General features: G+C 41.9%; 2 protein-coding genes across 4 annotated transcripts in view; one reads left to right on the forward strand and one right to left on the reverse strand.

Moving 5' to 3' along the window:
• The first annotated feature begins 1,739 nt into the window (after positions 1–1,739).
• On the forward strand, positions 1,740–13,149 carry LOC139167336 (homeobox protein ARX-like). Its single transcript, XM_070751804.1, has 5 exons — positions 1,740–2,023; positions 3,124–3,796; positions 6,256–6,301; positions 9,166–9,488; positions 12,188–13,149. Exons 1-5 carry the CDS (start codon positions 1,831–1,833, stop codon positions 12,426–12,428), a joined length of 1,476 nt encoding a protein of 491 aa, XP_070607905.1. The 5' UTR covers positions 1,740–1,830; the 3' UTR covers positions 12,429–13,149.
• Positions 13,150–17,541: 4,392 nt separating this feature from the next.
• The window catches only part of POLA1 (DNA polymerase alpha 1, catalytic subunit), an 801,468-nt gene continuing 795,080 nt past the window's right edge, over positions 17,542–23,929 (reverse strand). For 2 of the 3 annotated variants that reach the window (XM_070750673.1, XM_070750672.1), the window contains exon 37: positions 17,542–18,838. In XM_070750673.1, coding sequence (XP_070606774.1) covers positions 18,678–18,838 — 161 coding nt within the window. In that variant the 3' untranslated portion in view covers positions 17,542–18,677. The remainder of the gene's footprint in view (positions 18,839–23,929) is intronic. The other variant, XM_070750674.1, reaches the window with a different exon arrangement.

The raw sequence follows: 23,929 nt of genomic DNA on the forward strand, positions 1-23,929 counted from the left end.
GGTGCTCTCCTTCCTTCGGTTCTCTACTTCGCCGCGAAACAGTTTTGCCGCCACGGCACCGGAACGCTGCTCTCTTATTAGCATTTCAAACAGTCACCCAGATGTTTATTACAGTAAAAGAGGGCAAGTGCGTAAGAAAGATTCCAATTATAAATCCTTATATTTTTAAATACAAATTGTAAGCGATTCAAATAGATATCTTTGTAAAAAAAATTGACGTGCTTGGAGAAGAAGGTTCAGTGGGAAGAAAACCAGATCTGGAATTTTCCCCTTGTCCCAAACCTGGATTTCAACTATAGTTTCCTTGCTCCTTGCTGCTTTCTCTGCCTGCATTTCTCTTTAGAAGGTAGCGGGAAAACTTACCCTATAAAAATAACTTCAGAGCAAATTTGCAGTCTTTGGCACTGATCCTGACCCTCCGAGGAAAATACTCAGTGGCCTTCAGTTCCTAATCCACAATGTTTCCTAGATAGTCCCTTTGAAACAAGATGTTATTGACCCTATTACAGTTTGCTTGTTTAAAAATGAACTTGGGCATCGAGGAAGCCAGCTGGAATTACCCATCAGTTCCTTGCAAATGCCTAAACTGTTTCTGATCTCAGCTCGTTTTGGTTCTTGCACAACAGCAGCGAAAACTTGTAGATCAAGAAAAAAGAGTTTTTTTTTTTCAAAGTGAAACGCTTTTCCCAGTTGCCTAACTTTAATCTTTAGCCAGGGAGCCTTGGCCTCTATCTCAGAGATGAATAAGCTCTACAGCTGGGTTCCAAATCCCCCGTTTTATTATTCCAGTGAAGGCGCTGCTTCGTGCCAACGATGTTCGTTTTTAATCTTAGGTAGATCTGAATTTGCTTTGGTGAGGAAGGAAAGAAGGAAGGGGGGAGAGGGAGGATTATGAACATCGGTGTTTTATAATTCCTATGCACAGCGATTAAAATTACATACTGTATAACTAATACATCACAAAGTCCGTAATGTGCTGGTTTGGATGGCCCGTCAAGTTTTCCCCTAGCAACTTGTCGGCTGCTTTATCCTCTTAATTGTAAATGGGGTTTTTTTGTCTAAGTAAATATTAGTGTGTGAATCTTTACAGTCTTTATGTAAATTCTCATGTTAAGGATGCAAATTCTAAACGTAGCGCCCAAGAAATAAATAAGATCAATTTCTGAATGGGTACGCATGGGTTTGCACCCTAAATTATTATTAGTTTTGTTTGTAAAGAAAATCAGTGAGTGAAAGTAATGATTAATCCAGCGATTCATTCAAAAATCTAAGTATCAACAGTTTATTTCTTAAAATTAATAATGGGAAGCTATCTTGAATATTGCAATTAAACTTGTAAGCAAAATATAATTGAATCAAACAAGCTTCTACGTTTAGTCAATGCAGTCGAGACGTGCTGTACTGTACATGGGATAATCTTATCCATTCCTTGTGGCATTCGGGGACAGGGGGTTGTCTTTTCTTTTTCATGGAAAAAATGATTCAGTTCTTCTTGCCAGTTGCAGCAAGAAGGGTGTCTAGGAAAGCCACCCAACTTGGTCCAACCTGTACCATTCCCCTTCTCCTCCACGATCCAGCCCGCATTTTGCCTTGGGCTGAGGCCAGAGGCTGCCCAGCCTCTGGCAAGAGCCAATCAGAGCGCGCCTTCCAGCACGTGGAGGAGAGGGAATCAAGAGCTAAGCGATTGCAGCGCAGTCACTATCCTGGTTCCTCGAGTCCTGGGCAGGAAGAGGGGCAAGTCTCAGCTGCTGCTTAGTGGGGGGAGGGGTACCAGCCCCAGCCAAACTTCAACCCTCGCACGGCCCGGGAGAGTGCAAGCAAGCCAAAGCCATGAGCAGCCAATACCAAGAAGAGGGCTGCTCCGAGAGGCCCGAATGCAAAAGTAAATCGCCAACTTTGCTCTCCTCCTATTGCATCGACAGCATCCTGGGCAGGAGGAGTCCTTGCAAGATGCGGCTGCTAGGAGCAGCTCCTAATCTGCCGCCTCTGGCCAACAAGACGGAGCCGGACAAGACCGGTCAAGGTGAGAAGAGTGGAATGGGGGTGGAAAAGGGAGGGAACATAGCTTCGAAGAAATGAGAGGTAGATTCCTGTCTTGCTCGCAATCCTGAATGTCTTTTGACCCCTCCCACTGCACCCTTGGCCCAGGGATTGCATAGGGTGAAGGCGCTTCTACGGTAAGTAACTGGTCCCCAAACTCAGACAGTCCCAAATTGAGTAGTCGGACAGTTGAAGGCCGAATCAAGTTCGGAAGAACTCCGCTCCCCGTGCGCCCTGCTGTCCCAGTCTTTCTCTCTCTCTCTCTCTCCGGTGCACTGGGCTGAAACCTAGCAGGGTTTACGCTACTCAGGGAAAAGGCGGGGCGGTGGGGAGTAGATGCAAAACCGAGGATCTCTTTTTCTGCCCTCCTCACTTTACGGGTTTTTACGGTGGCGTTGTGGTGGCAAATGTCAACTGTTGTCAAGAGTTCTGTGCGGGTATTTCTTCAACTTGGCAGCGCCTTTGCCTGCTAGGCCTAGATTAAAGGCGAAACCAACTGGGTAGCGGGGAGGGGAGGACACTCCAGTTCAGTGTCCAAATCTTGTAGGAAATTAGAGGTTCCGTTTTGATTTTCTTCATAAAGGGAGAGAGGGAGAGAAATCACTTTCTCTCCGGCCTGGAGTTTCAGGTTTGGCTTCAAGGGCGAATCTGTCTTTCTACCTCCAAAGAAATGTGGAAATTAATTTGACAGAACCCATAGGTGTCATATGCCAGCTAGACGAGGGGGGGGCTCCCTTTAGTTGGTATTTGAAAGTAATAATATTTGAAACCAAAGTAAGGTTGGGAGATGTTCTCTGGCAATGCTGTTTGCTGCAGCTGCTTTCAAATATAAGCTGTTTTATATTCTGTAAATCTGCCTGAAATCTGTTTATGAACTTAACAGACTTTGTCTGTTATTACGGAAACGGCGAGTTGCCTGGATTCTAACGGAATTCCTTTGGGTTCTATTGACTCAATCTAGACAGCTGCGGAGGAAGATGGGCGGGTTGGGATGACACACGCTGGGACTTTTTGCAGGAGGGGTCCCTCTTGCCAAGAAGCCCATCTGGACTGACGACCCGTGCATGTCTCTGTCTCTGGCAGGACCAGGCAAGGGCAGCCCGCCGGGGTTCGAGATGGGCGAGCTGCATCTGCCGCCCAAGTTGCGCCGCCTCTATGGGCCTGGTGGGGGCCGATTGCTGGCGCGGGCCGAGGCAACTACCTCGTCGTGGGACTCTCTCAAGATCAGCCAGGCGCCACAGGTCAGCATCAGTCGAAGCAAGTCCTACCGGGAGAACGCGCCCTTTGCGCGTACCGCTCGTACCCTCGACGACTTGAGCAACCCTGGAGCTGGCGGCGGCCCCGATTGTAGGCCAAGCCGAGTGGAGGAACTGCTAGAAGATGATGAGGACGAGGAAGAGGAGGAAGAGGAGGCCGAGGAGCTGGATGAGGAGTTGGACGAGGACGACGAACTGCTAACCGAGGCCAAAGATGCCCGACGGAGCTCGGGGTCCGCGGGTGGGACTGGCGTGGGGCCTGCCGCGATGGGAAGCGAGGGCGCCGGCGACTCGCCCAAAGAGGAGCTGCTGCTCCCTGCAGATGAGCTGGCCGACGGCAAGGATGGTGAGGACAGCGTGTGCCTGTCGGCAGGCAGTGATTCTGAGGAGGGGTTGCTCAAGAGAAAACAACGCCGTTATCGCACCACCTTCACCAGCTACCAGCTGGAGGAGCTCGAGAGGGCCTTCCAGAAGACCCACTATCCAGATGTCTTCACCAGGTAGGGAATGAACTGATGAAACAGCTAGCCTCTAAGTGGTTCTAGGGTGGGAAGGGGTTCTAAGTCAGGATGGAACGTCGACAAAACTCATAGGAATGAGGAAAAAGAGCTGCAAGATCAAGAAAGGCGGATCGACTGGGCATAAAATCCTCTGGGGCGAAAGTTTTTAAAATATTTCTTTCGGTTTTTACATGTACAAGATCAGAAGGAAACGGAAGCAGGAAACAGGTAGGCATAAGAAAGGATATGCAGGGCTGGAAAGGGAAAAGATTTGAAGAGGAGATGCGCCTCACGGGTCTTCTTTGGGTCGTCCTCCACAAAACTCATTTTCGTGCCCCGCTTTGCCTCCCCCTTTCGCTGTTCCCGTGCTTTGGGCAGTCACCTTTCCCCAAATTCAGCTGCCTTTGCGAATTATCGTGTCCAGCTCTCCGCTGGACTTTGGGCTTTAAGCTAGTCTGCCAAGGATAGGTGTGGCCAAATTTTGGGCACATCGTTGCTAAACCAATCTATTTTTGCTCGGATGCTCTGGCTAGGCTTGTCAGGTATCAGTTTCACAGTTTTCCGTTGAAGCTGGAAAGCTGCCCTCTCAATGGAAGTCACATACATACAGATAGGAAAAGATCAAAGTATTCCGCTTTCGAATGCTAAAAATATGGAACGAGGCGGCAGCATTCGGCCGGAGCATTTTGGCAGAGTCTGCAAGGGCTGGCTTGCCTGCTCGCAGACGGTAGTATTTGCTGGATGGGATCCGGAAAATAGGAGTTGGAAAAAATGGAGCTGGGGACGAGAAAGCTGTTGCTGTTGTTTGGATGTGCCTCAGCTTAGAAAGGAAACTTCGGTCAAGCTGAGAATTACCAAATTTTCCTGAAGCACTGGATGGAACTTTCGGACCCAGCCTCCATCCAAAAGTAAAATGGCTTCCTGAATATTTGCACCTTGACAGGGAAAATCTTCGCCTTTCCTTAGCTTCAGATTTACTTTGGTGAGCTTGATTCATCGTATTAACCCTTCTGGATTGATAATTAATTAATAATATGAATCAATTAAATATTCAGCCCTTTCCTTAGGAATTCCTTCAATTTTGCAGGAGCACAAATTCTCCCAATCTTTTGCCAACAGAGAAGCAAAAGTAGGCTCTGTTAATAAAACTCAACTCTGTCCCTTCCCTAAAAGGGCAGTGAGGGAGAAAAGATACTCTAATTGAACTGCAAAATGCGTGGATTGTTTGCCGAAGTGAGCTCTTATTCTACCAAGTTCGTAGGCAATTTTCCTGGGTGTAAATTCGGCAGTTTACTCGATCTTCTTCTCTTTTTTTACCAATTGCCTAGGATTCTTCCTCTAATTTTCTTCTCTTTTGAGGGAAAGAGAAAGAGGGAGGGAGGTGTCTCTTTAATTTCGTTAACCTGTCACAGTGCATGTTATTCCCTCGGGAAAGGGGGGCTGCGTTTGAGTGATGGAAAGAAACTGATGGATCCCTTGCTAAGGCGGTTTCTTAGCCGCTTAGTCAAATTCGATTCCGCTACTACAATGCCATCCTCCGTCACTGATACGCACGCTACCTTTCTAGCCTAGCCAGAACCCAGAAAACCACTCCGTCTTTTCCCTGGAAATGGGTCAGCGGAGCACACCAAACAGTCTGATTCCAGTGCCAAAATCCCGATATGTGAACTTGAGGATGATGTCGGGTTTTCCACTGCCCCGGACACACATTAGTGCAGAAATGTACCGGACCTTTTAAATAGTTCATGCAGATCGGTCCGGGAACTTTCTTTTTGGCAGCACGAAAGCGCTGCCCTTTTCTTCCGAGTGGAGGGCGAGCCAATTTTCCCGCGAGTCGCCCGAATTCGAAGTAAACAGATTGTGAGCAGCTCCCTAACATTCTAATGGTTTCCGATTTGCTTTAATTGTTGCAATAATCACCACAACGAAGGGCTTGTGTTGCAGCTCAATGGATCTCCCCCATGCTGCAGCATAGTATTTGAAGGTGGGAATTTTCGTTAAAGGCCTTGGCTGGAGATACTAGAGAGGAGGTGGGCTCCGGCTTGACTCCTTCTGGGGAACGCTGCCCTCTTTCTTTTTGGAGAAAAAGGGAATAGTGGGAAAGTAAATTGAGCTTGGGGGAAATCAACAGGTAAAGCCTGTCTGGGCCATCAGGTACCAGCAGCGAGCTTGAGGCTTAGGGTAAAATATTTCCAGCTTTGATCCAGGAAGGGAGAGGAAGGATGGTCCAGGGAAACCCCTGTGTGGTATATCCCACCACCACCAAAAGACTTTAAGACAAAAAGCTGAGGCCAAGTCTGATGTGGAGTTGAGCAGATGGGGTCGCTTTGATCTGAGCAACAGAGGAGGAGAAGGTGGAATTAATCATGGCCTTCTGCAGTTTCTACCTCACTGTACCTGTTCCCGGACCCTTTCAGAGTTTCACCTGAGCACCTGTCTTGTACTTCTTTCCCTCCCAGGGAAGAGCTGGCGATGCGCCTGGATCTGACTGAAGCCAGAGTACAGGTGAGTTGAGGGGGGAGGGGATGGAAATTGATGTGGGAGCCAGATATATTGGACAGGGGAGCTTCTCAGTTGCGCAAAACGAAATGCTTTAATCATTGATTTCATCCTGTTGGATTCATCCTTTCATTCACCCCAAATTAAGTTAAAAAAATTGAGAGAAGTGGGTGCTTCTTCAATTTTTTTCCTTTCAGAGACTATGTCCAGGAGGTCTCCAACAAAACTTCCTTTCTTTCCCCTCTGAAATTAACACTTCTGACAATTTTTACCCTTCAAAAATATATCAAAGAGTAAGCCAGGCATGTTGGTGCAAGAGCAAAGAGGACTCAGAAAAGAACAGGGGACTTCCTTCTCAACCCCTGCCCCAACATCTGAGAGGGACCTAGTGCTTCTGATTTCTTTTTGGGCTTGAGCATGCCAGGTAATTCAAGTAGGTTGGCGGAAGGCAGAATTGCCTTTGCAACAGTGCAGGGGGGCAACCAAACTCCCAACAGATGGCTTGGCCTTTGGGCTCTGTGCTGAGCAAATCACTTTACACAGAAAGCCAAGTACAGCAAAAGCACCATAAATTCCATATGGCTCATTTAATACACAACAGCTTCTTGCATTAGAGAAGCTAATGAAGAGCTCAGTTCCCTCCTCTCTGTTGACACATTTCTTTATTGCCAAACAGAGATGTGACAGCAACTCAGGATTTTCAGCTCAGGGGAATGAGTCGTGAGAAAGTTAAATAACCGAAAAAAGAGTGAGCAAGAAACTGAGACCCCCCCTTCCCCTCATCACCATCTTTCTTTTTCACCCTCCCCTTTGTTCTCATTCATGGGAGAATATGTAATTAAGGAGAATATGAATTATTAGAAGCTTTTGGTTTACCTTTGGGTATACTCAGACTTGTTAATTCAATAAGAGGCAGAATGGGGGAGGCATTGCTAATTGAAACAGGAAAGGCACACTGGGAGATACCAATATTTTCATTGCCTTAATGCTCAGTTCATGTGCTGGATGTAAGTAGGGCTATAAGGAGAGCCTTCTTGGAGGTGATCAGAGCAAACCAAGAGCTATGCAAAGAAGTCATTTTTTTGCCACTTATAATGTTTTCCTTCTTTCTCACTTCCAAACTCTTTTATTTGGTGGAAATGGAATCAAAATTCTTAGAAAGCAAACTCTCGTTTTCTGTTCCTTTCACTTTGTTGTAATTGTTAATGCTACTTAAGCTTTACAACAGGACAAAATATGACAATGTCTGATATTATCTGCCTGAATCCCAGCGACCGATTAAGTCCCACAGAGTTGGCCTTCTCCGGGTCCCCATCAACAAAACAATGCCATTTGGCGGGACCCAGGGGAAGAGCCTTCTGTGTGGCGGCCCTGACCCTCTGGAATCAACTCCTCCCCAGAGATTAGGACTGCCCCCACCCTCCTTGCCTTTTGAAAACTCCTAAAAACCCACCTTTGTCACCAGGCATGGAGAAATTGATTCACCTCGGCTACTCCGTTTTATGTATGGTTTGTTTGGGTTGTATGATTGTTTTTAATTAAGGGTTTTAAAACTGTTTTTGCTTTTAACATTGGATTTGTATTTTGTATTACTGTTGTGAGCCGAGTCTTCGGAGAGGGGCGGCATACAAATCTAATAAATTATTATTACTATTAGTTATGGAAATTTATTTAGCCAAGATTTAGTTAAAAAACATAGGACCTGCAGATGAATAGCTGCAAAAGATTATTTACTGTTACTAATTCTCTCAAGTATCAAAGTCTTTAATATGTTTAACCTGCCACGTAAATTGCCCAAACCATTCAAACATTTGCCAAAAACTTTGGCGCTGAGAAAAGGAAGGATAGAGAAATGTTACATGTAAAGTTTTAGGAAACATTAGATATTGCTTTTTGAATATTTCAGCATGTCTTATGCAGTAGCATATACTTCCTAGTCACTGTGCCCACTCTTTGGCGAGGCTACCAGAGGATGGGTGGAAATTGAAGATTTAGAGCTATGAGAAAAAAGACTATATCAGAGAAACTCCTCCAATAGGAAGTCAGTAACAAAGTGCTTATTTCTAAGAGAAATATATTTTAAAAGCTCATTCCGATGGCACAGTCTGATTTAAAGGGATATCAGCAGAACATCATTTAAAGGGATATCAATAAAACATAATCAGAATAATTTGTTGTTTATATATGTCCAAGCCAAGGCTAACAGTCTAAATCCCCCCAAAATGGTAAAAAAAGAAAAGAAATGCTGCATTAAAAAGTAGATGTATCCCTTTGGATTTTTACTTTTGAATAGGAAAACTTGAGCATAAGTCAGTATATGCCTCTATCTGTTAGAATATTTAATTTAAATATCTGCACCTCTGATTTCGCAGGAAACTATGAAAAAGCTGTTCAATATCTTAAATTTAGAAGACCATCTACCGCTTTGAGCCTTTGTTTTGGATTTATACAGAGTGAAGGAGCTTTTAATACATTCACCTGAAGCCTTGGATTACTTCTCTTAATAAATAAGAGGACCAATTTGCTTCACTTCCTTCTAGAATCTAGAGAAAAGATGAGAAACCCATAGTCTATTGAAAATATTTGAAAACTATTTCCAGGAGATGGAGGCGTGTTTCTTTCCCTCTCTGCCGGAAAAATAGAAAAGCGCTAGATTACGAGATGGCTTTCTGGAGTATCTACCCAGACAAGCTTCCCACTCTTCCTCTGCTGGATGGGTCTGGCGAGGTTAGGAACCGGTCTTTTGTTGGCTGTCCTCCGCAATATCGCGGCCCGAAGGCGGGTCATCGGGCTTCTGAAGATCGTTTGCTGGCCGCCGAGGAGCCGGAGCTTACTAATCGCATTGCCCCTTGTTTTCTTTTGGCTTCCAGGTCTGGTTCCAGAACCGGAGAGCCAAATGGCGGAAGAGGGAAAAGGCCGGTGCTCAAAGCCATCCACCCGGCCTGCCGTTCCCTGGCCCGCTGTCGGCATCTCATCCGCTCAGTCCCTACCTTGATGCTAGTCCTTTCCCTCCTCACCACCCAGCTCTCGATTCTGCCTGGACGGCCGCCGCCGCCGCCGCCGCCGCCTTTCCCAGCCTCCCACCTCCGGGCTCTGCAGCCTTGCCCCCCAGCAGCACCCCGCTAGGCCTCAGCACTTTCCTGGGAGCGGCTGTATTTCGACACCCGGCCTTCATCAGTCCAGCTTTTGGCAGGTAAACTCCCCACCCGCACCTGGTGCCTTCCCCCATTAGTCAGCGGAGGGTCACAGAAGAGGTGCTGAACTTGTCCTGCGGCACAAGGGTAAAGTTGGGGGATATTTCCTAGGAGAACGCATGTGCTATGTAGATCCAGACGCACCTATTTTTGAAGCCAAAGGGGCGGAGCTAGGGACAACTTGGTTCTTAGGGAGGATGAGTAGAACCCTACCGTCTAAGGATTTGGAACACATAAAAAAAAACAATCCTAAGAATTCTCAGTGCCAAGATCAATGAAAGCTAAAGGTGCGGGGGGGGGGGGGGAGATGAATGTACCGTTTTCAACCTCCCACATGTGCTGTCCAGCCCTGGCTACGATTAATCAGAAGTTCTCTGTATCCAACGTAGGCTTGGCTGCAGTCCAAATAATGGTCCAATCTATTCACGTATCTAAAAATCCATTTGGGAGGCTGTAAGAGGGTTGCACATTTCTGGAGTTCTCGTTTTTTTAAAAAAAATATGGATTTAAAACCTCGTGCGAATCACGTCTGATTTTCTATATTACAATTGGAAAGCGATTTGAAAAAAGCTTTGGAAAGTCATTTCGATGATTAAAGTTTAAACATATGTTAGAAGTTGGGTATCCCCGTCTCCCAATGATCAGGAGGTTGGGAATTATTTCCCTATAATAAGAGTATATTTTATTCTAAATGCCTACAGGAAGGTCTGCAATATACAATGACATTATGTGAGGAGAGGAAAATCATAGGTGGCCCATATTTAATTAAACTGAATGCAATTGAAACACCGCGTTCGAGAGGGGCGGCCAAGTTGCCTAGCTTGGACGGCAATCCGCTGGATAGAAAAAATATAAATCAGACAGGGGGATGGGCGATACTATAGTTGCATTTCCTTAGATAAATTCAAACAATGAAATAAGCCTGTAGCTAATGAAATAGACAACGAGACAGAACCGAGTTTATTAAAACAGGAAAGATGAAAATACAAGGGAAAAATTAACGAGAATAAAATGAAAATATATTCATGGGGTATGCCGCCACTTAAAACAAAATTATCTCTTGCAGGAGGAATGGAAATCCAAGTTAAATTAAGATTTTAAGTGGCGAGGAATGTCTACCAATGAAAATGAAACTGTTTTTGTTTCCCCTTCACAAGTATAGTGATTCGATTTCCCAAACGTTACTGGATTACTACGCCCCCTAACGATCACTGTTCCCGTGCTTTAATGCTTTTCTTTAAACTATGTAGCCTGGTTCCTCCCGCCAAAAACATTGAAAAGTTAGTTGCAAAAAACTCGCTGAACATATTTTAATGGGCAGCCCTGCAAGGAAAAGAACAGGGTGGGTGCAGGGTAGAAAAAAAACACCTCATCCTCTTGAGCGAGATTTCCCTCTGCTCTTAATAACCAGCGTTTTTAGGAAGGCGGTTTTAATCTACACGTATCAGATTCCCCAGAGCTGCGGTTAGCAGTTTTAGTTTGCTAATATTTCCAGCCATGAGGTTCCCAATTGTGGAAGATTGGTATTGCAGGCCTCCATTCTGCAAACTAAAGGCTACAGAAGTCTAGTCTAGTCAAGGCCAGGGAGGCCATTCTGAGTTGAACTGTATAAAGCCTCTCACTGAGCACGGCGGGTAAGCTGGGGACAGAAGCCACTTCAGACGGAATCCAGGCGCCAGCCCCGGCAGCCTGTCCCAGAGCCTAGCAAGTTTGGTCTTAGTTGGTCCCTCCCGTTGCCTTCCAAGCCCGCAGTTCAATTCCTTGCCGCGCTGATGTCAGTAATCACCTCCTTGGTTAATGGAGAGCTCGTGTCTCTCGACGTGCCGGTCAAAGAGGGTCAGCTGAATAACACCGGGAGAAACGCAGTCGAAAAAAGGAACAGGGAAAGCATGCCGCAGATTGTGTCATTGCTAGGGGTTGCCGGAACGTAATTGGAGTTCCGCTGTGAGGCAATCCGCTAGAACGGCACTCCCCGCTGGGGAGGGGGATCTACGCGGAGCGAAGCCGAGAGGCGGGCGCTGCTTTGGACATCCGGGCGCCGGGAAGTTTCTCATAAGACAGACGGGGGTTGCCACAGACGGACACCCTAATTAAGGGGGCGAGAGCAAGTTCGGCAGACCAGCTAAGGTCTATCGAAAGCCATCCTAGTGGTAGGTTGGCGGGAAGGGGCGAGAAGAGCCGAGTCAGCCTACCCTAGCTTTCCCTGCAAGCGAGTTTTGAACGGTTGCTAGTTTCTTGAAAAGAGCTACGGTCGCCAACAAACGGTCGACCTAGCAACCTATAAACGCGACTCTGCCCATCGGGGTTTTTCAATCTTCCTCTTTCTCGAGCCTCCTCCCACAACTTTCGGGTTCAGAATGGCTCGCCAAGGTTGTCCCATCAGAAGCGTGCAGAATTGCAAGCAGAAGAGGCGCCCTAAATAGAGGGAATGCGGGATTCAGTTCCCAGTTCGGGAGGAGGCCAGAAAGCGGACGCAAAACGGGACTTTCTTATTTTCCTGCGATTACCTAAATCAGGCTTCTCCAGTTCGAGATTGGCAAATTGTCGCCTTCCCGATTTTTAGAGCTCTGAAAAGCCGCCTGTCCTGCAGAGAATAAAACTGAAACCGAAATGGCAGCCCCCTCTCGCCACCATAAAAGCAACTGTGGGACTTTCGGCTAACTTAAGATTGACTGTCCCGCGTCTCCTTTGCTTGCAGGCTCTTTTCCACCATGGCCCCGCTGACTAGCGCTTCCACCGCAGCTGCTCTGCTGCGACAGCCAACCCCTGTCGTGGACAACGCCGTGCAATCGAGTGGGCTCTCTGACCCGGCCACCGCGGCAGCGGACCGGCGTGCCTCCAGCATTGCGGCGCTGCGCCTGAAAGCCAAGGAGCACGCGGCGCAGCTCACACAGCTCAATATCCTCCCCGGGAACAGCGCGGGCAAAGAGGTGTGCTAAGCCGTTGGTGGGCGAATCGGCGGAGGCACGTTCCAAGACCAAAACGGGAGGGAAGCCAGTAGATACACGCTTTCTGGAGGCGGGGTGGCGCCATTTCTGCGGCTTCCCTTGGGCCAATCCGCAGGAGCCCACCCTTCGTCGGCCGGGAGTTTTTTCCTTACTAAATCGGCGACTGGGTCAGCAAAGTACCTGCCCGAGTTGCGAGAGGCTGGAGAGAAGACCGGGAGGTCGGTGAGGTTGCTAAGAAAATGAAGGGCAACGGAGGCCAGGTTGCGCTCTTTGCCTAGGCTGTTCTCAACCGCCCAGAAAAGATGCTTGCTGACAGAGCCAAGGCTGGTCAAAGCCAAGTAGAGCACTTGGGGAGGGGCGGGTCTGGTCTCTTGTCCACCGATCACATCAACCAAGGGTTTTATAGTAAACCAAAGGGAAATATAACGCTAGCATATGGACTGTTTAAGTTACTATACTGTGATACCCGATACTGTACATACCATTGTTATTAAAAAATACGAAAAAAAAAAATCCAGAGCTTTGTATATTTGAAATGTTATACAATAATTGCACTCAGTGTAGTGTTTGTACAAGTTTGTCATTTCTGTAGATTTCTGTGTTGTAGATATTATAGGGATCCTAGACAAATATTTATGTACAAATTCTTTAACGTATTAAGTGTAGTTTCCCAAAACCCAAGAGAATGCCAGCAAGCCAGAGAAAGGCCATCGGAAACCTACGTTTGTGTAATGTTGTTATTGCTCTCACTTTTCCTTGCGATTAAGTGGGAAAGTTACCCATAGAAAATAAATCTCTCTATATATATCCACACGTTTATCAATAATTCCAAAAGCTACCTGGAGGTTCAGTGCCATTGAAAACAACCGTGCTAATAACAGGGAGGGGGGGGTGTATAAGCAGGTGCGAAAGATTGAGTTCTTTATAGAATGTGGAGAAAAGATGGACTTTTCAAATGTTCGAACTGATAAGTAAAAAAGGCTTTGCCAAATTTTTCGAAAAAATTCTCAGACTTGGGTTTGGTTAGTGTAGAATCCTCACCCACTTGCCAAACTCACCCAAAGTCAAATAAATAAGTCAAATAAATAAATAAGTCAAATAAATAAATTAATGGCTTGGCTGGAAATTGTAGTCGCAGAATTACTGGAAGATATCAAAAAGGGAAACTAAGTCCAGAACTATGACGTGGATGTAAAAGGATATGGCTCAATTCTGCCCCTAACTACTCAGAGGAAAGTCCCACTGAGATTTTGGAAAGTGGGCATAAGATCGTGGCTTAGGCAGGACCCTTAAAATAGCTAACACCAATAGGAGTGTCCTAGAAAGCCTTGACCATATCAAATGCACTTATTGGGGAATACAACCAAATCAGAATAAGAATTGTTCCCAAATCAACATCTTGGCTGTTCTAACAAGGAACGCTTCCTGCATTATTTTCAATGGGCACATTTTTCTTCGCTTTAAATGTGAGCAAAGCTGGTATGCACCCGCCTCTCCCTCTCTTGGTCCCTTTTCGTTCCTTCCTTCCCCGAAAATGCATCTCCTCATAAGAGGGTGATTTGGGGAGGCACTTGAAAGGCTTCTGCTTAGTGGCCTCCATCCCTAAGAGTGGGCTTGTAGATCAGGTCAGCCTGTCCCGAGGCCCGGGCTGTGTACCAGCCAGCAACTGTGGGGAATGAGGAGCTGGAGGTGTCTTGGCGCCCGCTCGAAGCCCTCACACATATAGGCTGGGTTGGGTAGGAAAATGAGAGGCTGTCAGAGACTGCTGAGCTGTATACTGGGCTGTTTTGGTTGAAAATTTGGCGGAACCTTTCAGGACCAAGCTCTGAGGAACGAAAGTGAGGTTTGCCACACATCGGGTTTTTCTTTCTTCAGTCCTAGAGGCGGGAAGAAAAATGGCGCTGTTTTGCCCCAGCCATTACTGCTTCTATTGGGAAGAGCGGCAGATTCTGCCTGTCCCTTTCCGCGAGGCTGAAAGCCTTCCTCCCCCAGCCTGATCTCTCCCTTTTCCAAGCCATTTGACCTGCCACGGAGCTGAAGCAAACCCCGTGAAATTGCCTCCAAGGATTACATCCCCGTCCCATTGAAAAGCCCGAGCCCCTGGTTTACCAACCTCCTAATCCCATGTCACTCGGCTGCTGCAAACAACACCCCCCTCCCCCAGTAAAAGGGCGCCTATTTTTCCGCAGCTGATGGGGGAGTGGCTTTACAGTTGGCCGTGGCGGACGGAGCTTGGCCTTGCGAGCGCTTCAAAAAGGAATTTCGGTCTTCCCCGGATTAGAAGAAGGCCGGGCTGTGACGCCTGTCAATCCCTCAAAGCCATCACCGAAACCCACAATCTTTCCCTTTCCTGGCTCCGTGCTGGCAGGGAACACCTGTCAGACTCTTGGGAGACCACACCAAGCTTTTCAACTTTGAAAGGTGCTCTGGCAAGGTAAGGAAGGTAAAACAAGGCCTTCCATAAATCCCAGCTAAGGCTTCCCAGGAAGTTTCACAAAGCTGAACTCCTTCCTCCCTTTTCTTTTTCTGAGACACTTTCCTCCCTAACCCCAGCCTCATGTACATCCAAGGGCTGTGTTTTCTGAATAAGCTCCATGACAAAAAATGGAAACATTTCACTTTGGGTAATTCACCAGAAAAAAAATGAAGCCAACCTCTCCTAAATTGCTTTGTTGTAAACTGATGCCATATATGGATAAGAAATTGTTGTACAACACATTTCATGTATGCATGAAAGGTATTGCCATCTCCACCCAACATACACAAACATATTGCCATCTCCACCCAACATATACAAAGGTATAGGTCAACTAACAAGAAATGAAAGGAATTGGTCACAATACACCAACATTGCAATAACCTAAAACATGTCATGGCTTGCCCCTAAAAGAAGACTTTTGGTAAATGTTGCAGAGAGAATTTAAGATAAAGCTTTACTGAGGTGGCTCTAATGGAAGGCAAATTTTCCTTCAGTGGATACTACTCTTCTCAGAATTTGCATTTATACAACGCAGTGGGTTCTTTAGCATGTTTGTTTTTATGAACAAACTGAAAAATTCTTCCAAATAACCATAAATTTAACTGACACCATCTTATACACATATGCATTTTGGAGTATATATATTTAAAAACACCATAGGTACAAAAATATTTTTATAGAAAAAAAGAACATTTACCCCTGGACATGATTAACAGTAGAGTTTGAAGTGCATGTTTTACTTTAAAGGAAAGGGAATCATTATCAAGCCATTATGCATTAAAAAATGTCACTCAGTCATTTTTATTCATTCTACAGAAATAATTGTAAAAGCCAGAATCATACTTCTGCAGGCAGCAATTTTGTTCTGCAGGGGGGTTATTACTCTGGTCCCTTATTAGGATCTATACTACTGCCAAGCAATCCTATAACCATCTCAAAAGAAGTTTACCTTCATGTTATAAAACCAGTAGTGATATTTACACTGTGCAATAATTAGTGTATTACTTGAATCCACTAACAGGTTCATTTTATCTCTTCACAAAACCTCTACCCTGCTTATAGAAAGCTTGTGCCGCCTTTGGTGCTGTTAAAGTAGTAAAAGAGTGAATGAAGACTGGTAGCACTCTCTCTTTTTGCCTTGCCTTAATTCCCATCTCTTTTTGCTCTCATCCAATTAGTGCAGTGTATTAAGCAGTTTATCATCTCATAGTCAGCTATTGAGAGAAACAAGGCGAACACTTTGCAATAGAGCCTGCTCTCCTTTGACACCCTCAGGTACTTACATATTCCACTGTGCTATGAATAATAGAAGAAGAATAGAGCACTAATTCCCTCATCAAAGAATGCCTTGTCTGCTGCTTTGCTCAACAACACCATTCTGATCAAAAGAAAAGCAATAAAGCTTAGCATAACAAAACCGAAACCTACTTATTAGCTTAGTGGTTAAATTAATGCAGAGACGCTGCTATTCAAAACCAAGGTTTGAAAACAGCCTCCAACAACCTGATAATGCTGCCTTCAGGATGAAGGAATTTTAATCTGAAATTTGAAGCTGGCACAGATGAGTTAATCTATTAAACACCTATAAGAGGAGTGCAGGATGAGTGGTTCAATTAAGAAATATTTAGGTGGTCAACAGAAGAGAAGCAAAGGAGGCAAGATCAAAAATAGGCTGAAGTTGGGAAATAGAAAAGTAATTTTTATCCAGTAAGAAATGATTCTGGCACAAGATGAAACAATTCATTGGGTTCTTTCTTTTAATAAATACTGTGAAGGCTGGCTTCTAAGCTTATGTATTAAAACCTCCTTTCCTGTCCCTCAACTTAACTTTGCTGTTTATTTTTAACTACATGAAGAAAAAGAGTAACAGAACCCAGATTTCTCTGATGAACTCAGGGTTATTTTTGGTTTTGTAATTCTACAGTTCAATGAATGTAATATGCACGTAAAGATTGATATGCACAAAGAAAGATAACTTTACACGTCTCAGTTTTTCCATTGTTAAAATAAGGTGAAATAGTCAAAGTAGGCTATGTAGTCAGCAAGGGTCATATCAGTAGCAGATTTAGCTGACTAAACTTGTAACAAAACATTAAACAAGCTATCTTTATTTATTTTATGGTGCAAAAATATTTTCCCTGGTAATTAAGAAGAAATGCAAAATTCCATTATGCAGTTTATATTTATAAAATTTACATTTATAGAAATAAAACGTTTGCTCAAATTTTCTGCAGAATTCTATATAACAATGTACCTGAAATTAGAGTCTTGCTGAGATTATGTCATGTGCTTGTCTACACATACACATTATTTTTCATTTCCTTATATTTTACAATAAATATTCTGAACATGGGCTATAACCCAAACCTATAAAGTATTTGTAAATACAGCATGTTATTCTAATTTAGAAGGAAACTGTGCTTTTATCCCTCAAAGCCTGAGCTACTGTAATTGGGCAGCTGATTAAAGTAGTAATAGATACTACTAAAAATGTACGGCCATACATATAATAGTCTTCCTTAACCAATATTAAAATCATTTACTGGGAAAACTGAACATCACAACATAAACTTCCCAATCCAGAACTGTTTACAAAGAAATTTCTCTCTACAGCAATGCAAGGATGGGTTGAACAATTTTATAGAGGAGTTCTCTTGGTACACTGCAACTCACTCTTCAGTAAGGCAAGATAGATGGAGCATCACTACCATGTTTATTCATCTATCAGTACAATCAGATAAGAACTGGGAGATATAAAGTACAAATGGCTTGTAAATCCATATCATTATTCTGTTTCACAGATATATTTCATATGAATGCACCGTTCAGATATTTATACCAATAATTTTATTATATTTTCTTCAACTGTGTAAATGTTTACATCTACATTTAGAATGCTTTCATATATACCAATAAATGTTATTATCCTCATAGAAGTTAAGAAATACATAAATCTACATAAGGAGTCCAATATTTCCCTTTCCTAGCCCAAAAACACAGTTAGTGAGGTTGGATTGACTTTTGTTGTACCTGTTAAATGTTTATTGGCAATTAAAAAACTATAATCATTATAAAATCTAGCTTCCATGGCTTTATTTGCTTACTATAAGGCCATTCCTTTTGTCATCTTAAATTTACTCCATTTTGGTCTCAACTAGCTTCTTCTAATGATAATAGGCTGCCCAAATTATTTTGATGACTCCCAAGAAATTAATGACTAATATTCAAATAGCTGAAAAAAATTGTAACACATAATCTCCTAGAAAGAAATCAGAGAAGGAGGGAGAGAGAGAGAGAGAATATGTCTGTTTGGTATGTCTTCCTAGAACAAAAAGAACCTTAATGTTGTCATATTGCCACATAGTAGATAAATTATTAAAAGACTACCAGTGCTCCTACACCTTTGTTAATTTCTTTTCTTGAAAATACCTCTTGCTAAATGTATTGATTAAAGTCTAGGATATATTGCAGCAACTCTCATTGCAATATACACTATATTTGCAGCAACTCTCACTTCAGTTAAAGGAGCTAATTTTCCAACCTATTATGAAATCTAAATTGTGAGCTGCTTATTATATTCATCAACTTTTAATCTGCTTTTCTTTTACATATTTTTATACTGAATAAACTTAGATTTTAAAGTATATTAGTTTTTTTAATCTAGAGCCATACTAGAAAGCCTCAGAAAACAGAAAAACAAAAGACAAAAAAAGGGAGGAAGATAAACTACTGCCTATAAACAGAGATCACAAACAACACTTTTAAGTACTGGACCAGTCCCCGGATTTTACTATAGTGAATGTCTGAAAGAGTTTGCTGAGGTTTACTTCAGAATAGCTGCTCATAGACAACCATTTGTCTATTGTGTTCTTCAGCTTTTTGTATCCCTCTTTGTAGGCTTCCAACATCTTCTTCAATTCATCTATAGGGATAGAGAAAATTAGAATTAGAAGAATTTTCGCAGAACTTTTATCTCTTTAAAACATGATGATCTCAAAACCCAAAATTCTTTGCAAGATGCCTGCTGATGAGCTTGTTATTTCCCTGCTTACATTTTTAAAAAGTACTTTGGTCAGCATGTTTATGTATCATACTTGTTATTTACAAACAAATCAAGTGCATCAAGAATTAGTCAACCGACTTGTCATGCCCAACTGTATTGGCACACCAGCTTCTGTCAGAAAATGTTAGGAAGCCTAGTTTGTACATTAATGATGAATATATTGGGGTACAGAGGATAGAGAAGAACAGGAATGAGGGAATAGATTCAGCTGTATCACAGAACCAACTGAAAGAGGTTTAACGAAGAAAACAAAACCAAGTTTAGTGCCACAATTGTCTCACCATCTGCTTTCAATGTTGTGAACCTTGCCTCCTGACTAAATTACTGAAGAGCTTTATAATGATGAGGACATTGGGAACTTTCTTTAATTGCTTATTATAAGGCATACAAAAGTCCCTACAGAAATGCTCTGAAGGCTATTAAAATGAAATAAACATTCTGTTCCACACTTCCCTCAAATTTTTAGAAAAGCCATTTATGAGGGCTGCAATCAGAAATTCTCCTTATGAATTCATTTATGCACTTTTAAAGTGCTTGAGGAAATACTTTCAGGCACCCTTCCCCCTTTGCTATATGCATTAACACATTCAGTGGGAATAGCAAGCAAGTTGCATATTTCATTGAGGTACCTTTTTGGGAGTATATAGACAAATAGGCTTTATAGCTAAATGGCCTATAGTTAACTTAAGAAAACAAAATCTGAAACTATATGCTGCTGGAAGAACCAGAATGACTACAAGAGGTTGTCTTATATCAGATCAAGCAATTCCTTTATATCAGATTGCTGACAAATTGGTAGTGGTTTTTCTTCATTTCAGAGGCCCTTTCAAATTGTTTGCTACCAGAAATTACCATCCTCACTGAAAATAGTAGTGATGAAAACTAGGCAATTTATTAATGTTATGAAATAGGTAGACCGGCTGACCATTAGTAGATGATTACAGATAGTCCTCAAGTTATGAATATAAAGGAGCCTGGCCATTCCATTTGTAATCTGAGGACTCGTAGGAGCGAATCTTGTATCTTGAATAGGATAATTTCCTCTGTTCGCCCATGCATTCACTAATCGAATGTACGGTTCATTAAGTGCACATGAGGTATTTCAGGGTGGGAAAGGCAATGGGGTGCCTAGTGATGGAACAGGCCACCTGCTTAAGACCACCCAAGGTCTCCCCGACCCACTGAAATACCTCATGTTCCCCACAATTGCTTTCTCCCCAACCTGCCGAGCCAGATCATTTTCCTGTGAAGTTCTAGCAAGCTGTCTCCACTCCAGCTTCTCAGTCATGTGTATCCATGTGCAGCTCCGTTTTGGTGTGCATGGGCCTCGTCCAGCACTTTGCTAGTAAAAACAGAGCTCTGTTTAGGCCTGCACAGGCCTCTCCTGGCACTTTGCAAGCCAAAATGTAGGTTTGGAGGGATTGCAGCGCTCTATTTAGGGCTGCACAAGCAAAGTCCTGGGCAATATCTGTGCAGGCCAAAATAAGGCGTCAAAAGAGGTGGGCTGTTTTGGCTGGAAAAGTGCAGGACAAATATTGCAGAGCCTCTGTGGTTAGCTATAAGGGCAAACAATCGCCGTGGTGCTGCAAGATTTGTAGTTTGGGGTCTTGTTCATAAACACAAGGGGACGCTGATTGTGTAAGTTTGAATGTTCACTAAGGGAAACGCTTGTACCCTGGGGATTACCTGTACACTGGAATTTACAAGAGTAGATAATTGTGAGCCCTTAGTGCTCTCTGAATTTGATTATTTTCTTGTGGATATTTCATTATCCAACTAGATAACTTTGGTGCTATAGTACCACTGTATCAGAGCATTTCAATGCACTGGAGTTTTAAGATACCAAAGTCTAATATAACAATTCTTCTAGTAAATGTCCAATTCAACTTGTCTGTGAATTAGACTGGATTGAGAGACTGGCACAAAGTCACCTAGTGAAATTATGTGATTTAGGATGGCTTAGAATTTTACAACTCTTAACCTAACATCTTTACCACTAAATTACATTGGCACTCTTTGTAAATTTAGAAGAAATAATAAGTATATAAGCTGTTTTTTCTATTTCATAAAGTGTATTATTTTAAGGCTCTGAAAGTCTTTTAAAATAAGCATTCTGGAATGTGCTGGAGTATACATGAAACATGTTTTAAAATCATTGAAATATCTTTAAAAAATTCCAGGTTCACATAAATTGTTTTAAGAAGATGTTTCTGGCTGTCTTCTTTTTGCATTTTTTAAAAGAGAAAAGCAATGTGCTTCTGTATCCATTTACCTATTAACTATTTGAAAGAGCTAATTTGTATGCTTTCCTACAGATTTTAAAGCATATCATGTACAGGCTTTGCAGAATTCTAGATTATGTTATTGATCTTTTTGTTTTTACTCATTCTCATTTTATGCAAGTTAGAGAAGTCCCATGAATTCAGTGGATGTTACTAGCTCAAGAGAGCAACAGTGTTTGTTTGCAAAGCTCATGATTTCCCATCATTAGTCATATGGTATGGCATAATGAACATCTAGGCAAGGAAGGAAATTAATAAGAAAATTTCATTAAGGCTTACTATTACATGTGATCCTCACTTAACAACTCATTCATTAACTACTCAAATTCACAATGGTTCTGAATTATGACTGGTCTTCTACTATTTTATAAAATTCTGCTGGTAATCCATCAGGTTCTGGCATTTTCCCATTCTTATGTTTTAATCCCTTCTATTAGTTCCATCATTGATATCCTTTCCTACAATTTCTTTTGACATTTTCTGAGATTTTTGGTATATTTGCGTTCTCCAAATATCTTATTTCTTCTTGCTTTGTTTTTTTATTTGTATAATTGTTCATAGTAATTTTCTACTATTTTCTTTTTTTCATTGTTTTGGTAGTGTAGATTTCCTTTTATGTCTATTGATTGGTTTATTTATTATTTTTCTCTCTCTCTTTCTTAATTTTATAGCCAACCAACGTCCTGGCTCATTTGCATTTTCAAGCAAGTTTCTTTTACCTGTTTTATTTTCTGGGCAATCTCTTCATTTTCAAATATGTTTATTTTATGTTTCTGTAGGGTTATTTTGTTTTTAAGTGACATATTTTGTGGATATTTTTGCAAATCCTTTTCCAATGTTTTGTATTCTTCTTCCATTTATTTTTGTTTTTGTCTTGTTTGTGTCTTCTGTTTTACCATATATGCCATTACTCCTACTCTAGTATATGCTTTAAAAGTATCCTACAAATTTTGTAAAGAAGTATCTTCTTTCTTATTTTCTTTAAAAAAGAAAGTCAGTTCTTTTTCCATATATATTTGAAAGTTTTTTTATTTACTACTCTTTGGTTCAATGTCCATCTTGGTCCCTTTGTCCTTTCCATTTTACTATAATTGGATTGTGGTCTGCCCATATAGTTGGTTCAATTTCAATCATTTCTATTTCAGTTAATAATTCTAATGACATCTACATCATATCTATTTTTGACCACAACAAATGTCTATTCAAGTAGAACGTGTATTGTCTTTCTTTCATATTCCTCTGCATCCATACATCTTGTAGTGTTAATTTGTCTATCATTGTAAAAAATGTTTTTGGAAGTGTCTCTCTTTCTTATTTACTTTGTTTGATCTATAATCCAGTTCTTTATCTACAATTGCATAAAAATCTACTATACACATATCTTCATGTTCATATTCGATTATTTTTCTATGGAATTTTCTATAAAATTCTTTGTGATTATCATTTGGAGCATAAATGGCTACTATCAGTACTTTCTTAAAGTTCATTATTATTTCAACCATTAATATTCTTCCTTCTAAGTCTTCATATATTTTTTCTGATTGTATTTCATGCAATTAATACATTAAGTGTAGTTATGTTAGAAATATTTAATGATCTGTTACTGATCCCAGATACACGGACAGAAGCATATTTAACTCTTACACCTAAAGAAGACTCTGACTTACAACAAACAAGAAATTATAGACCAATTTCTTTACTGAATGTGGATTATAACATTTTTGCTTCAATTATGGCAAGACAATTGAAGAGACTATTGAATGAATTCATTCATTTGGACCAAAATAGCTTCCTACCTAAATGACAGATAAGCAATAATATGATAATTGTCTTAAATATGTTGGAATATTATGAAGTACACTCTGAAAACAATTAGGATTATTGTTTCTAGATGCACAGAAGGCTTTTGACAATGTTAATTGGAAATTTATGACATTACAATTAGAAACTATGAATTTTGGAGAAAATCTTTGAATAAGGTAAAAACAGTATATAATAAACAATTGGTGAAAGTTATGATAAATGGTGAATTGACATGGAGAATTAAGATAGAGAAAGGTACTAGACTGGGATACCCTCTATTTCCACTACTATTTATTTTAATATTGAAAATATTAAATAGAAAAATAAGAGAAGATAAAAAAATTAGAGGAATAAGAATCAGAAAACAAGAATATAAATTATAAGCTTGTTCAGATGATTTGGTGTTTATAATAGAAGATCCAATAGAGATTGGCCATAAAATATTAAGATAAATAGAATATGGAATGGCAGGGTTAAACATTAATAAAGAAAAAAACAAAAATGATAGTGAAAAATATGACAGAAAAACAAAAGAGAAAATTGGGGAAAAGAACCGTTGTACCTACCTGAACGGTCTTCTCAATGCACTGGAAGGAGAGTCCAACATGGGTATTACTCCAATCTTATTGGTAGAGACTGAGTTAGAAATTTAAATATTAATTGAGCACCACCCCCTCTGCTCTTCCCATGAGCCAGTTTTAAAAACGAAAACATATAAGAGGATAACCAAATTTTATTATAACAATAAACAACTGACTAACTGCCCACTCCGGCGTCCCTGCACCCCTAAACATACTGGGTGGGTTTGGACTCTCCTTCCAGTGCATTGAGAAGACCGTTCAGGTAGGTACAACGGTTCTTCTCC

The sequence above is a fragment of the Erythrolamprus reginae genome, chromosome 4 (assembly GCF_031021105.1).
Source record: "Erythrolamprus reginae isolate rEryReg1 chromosome 4, rEryReg1.hap1, whole genome shotgun sequence".
Classification (NCBI taxonomy): domain Eukaryota; kingdom Metazoa; phylum Chordata; class Lepidosauria; order Squamata; family Dipsadidae; genus Erythrolamprus; species Erythrolamprus reginae.

Coding starts and splice junctions, on each gene's coding strand:
- LOC139167336 (XM_070751804.1), top strand. CDS start 1,831: ATGAGCAGCCAATACCAAGAAGAGGGCTGCTCCGAGAGGCCCGAATGC. Junction 2,024..3,123: donor GCCGGACAAGACCGGTCAAG/GTGAGAAGAGTG, acceptor TGTCTCTGGCAG/GACCAGGCAAGGGCAGCCCG. Junction 9,489..12,187: donor ATCAGTCCAGCTTTTGGCAG/GTAAACTCCCCA, acceptor CTTTGCTTGCAG/GCTCTTTTCCACCATGGCCC.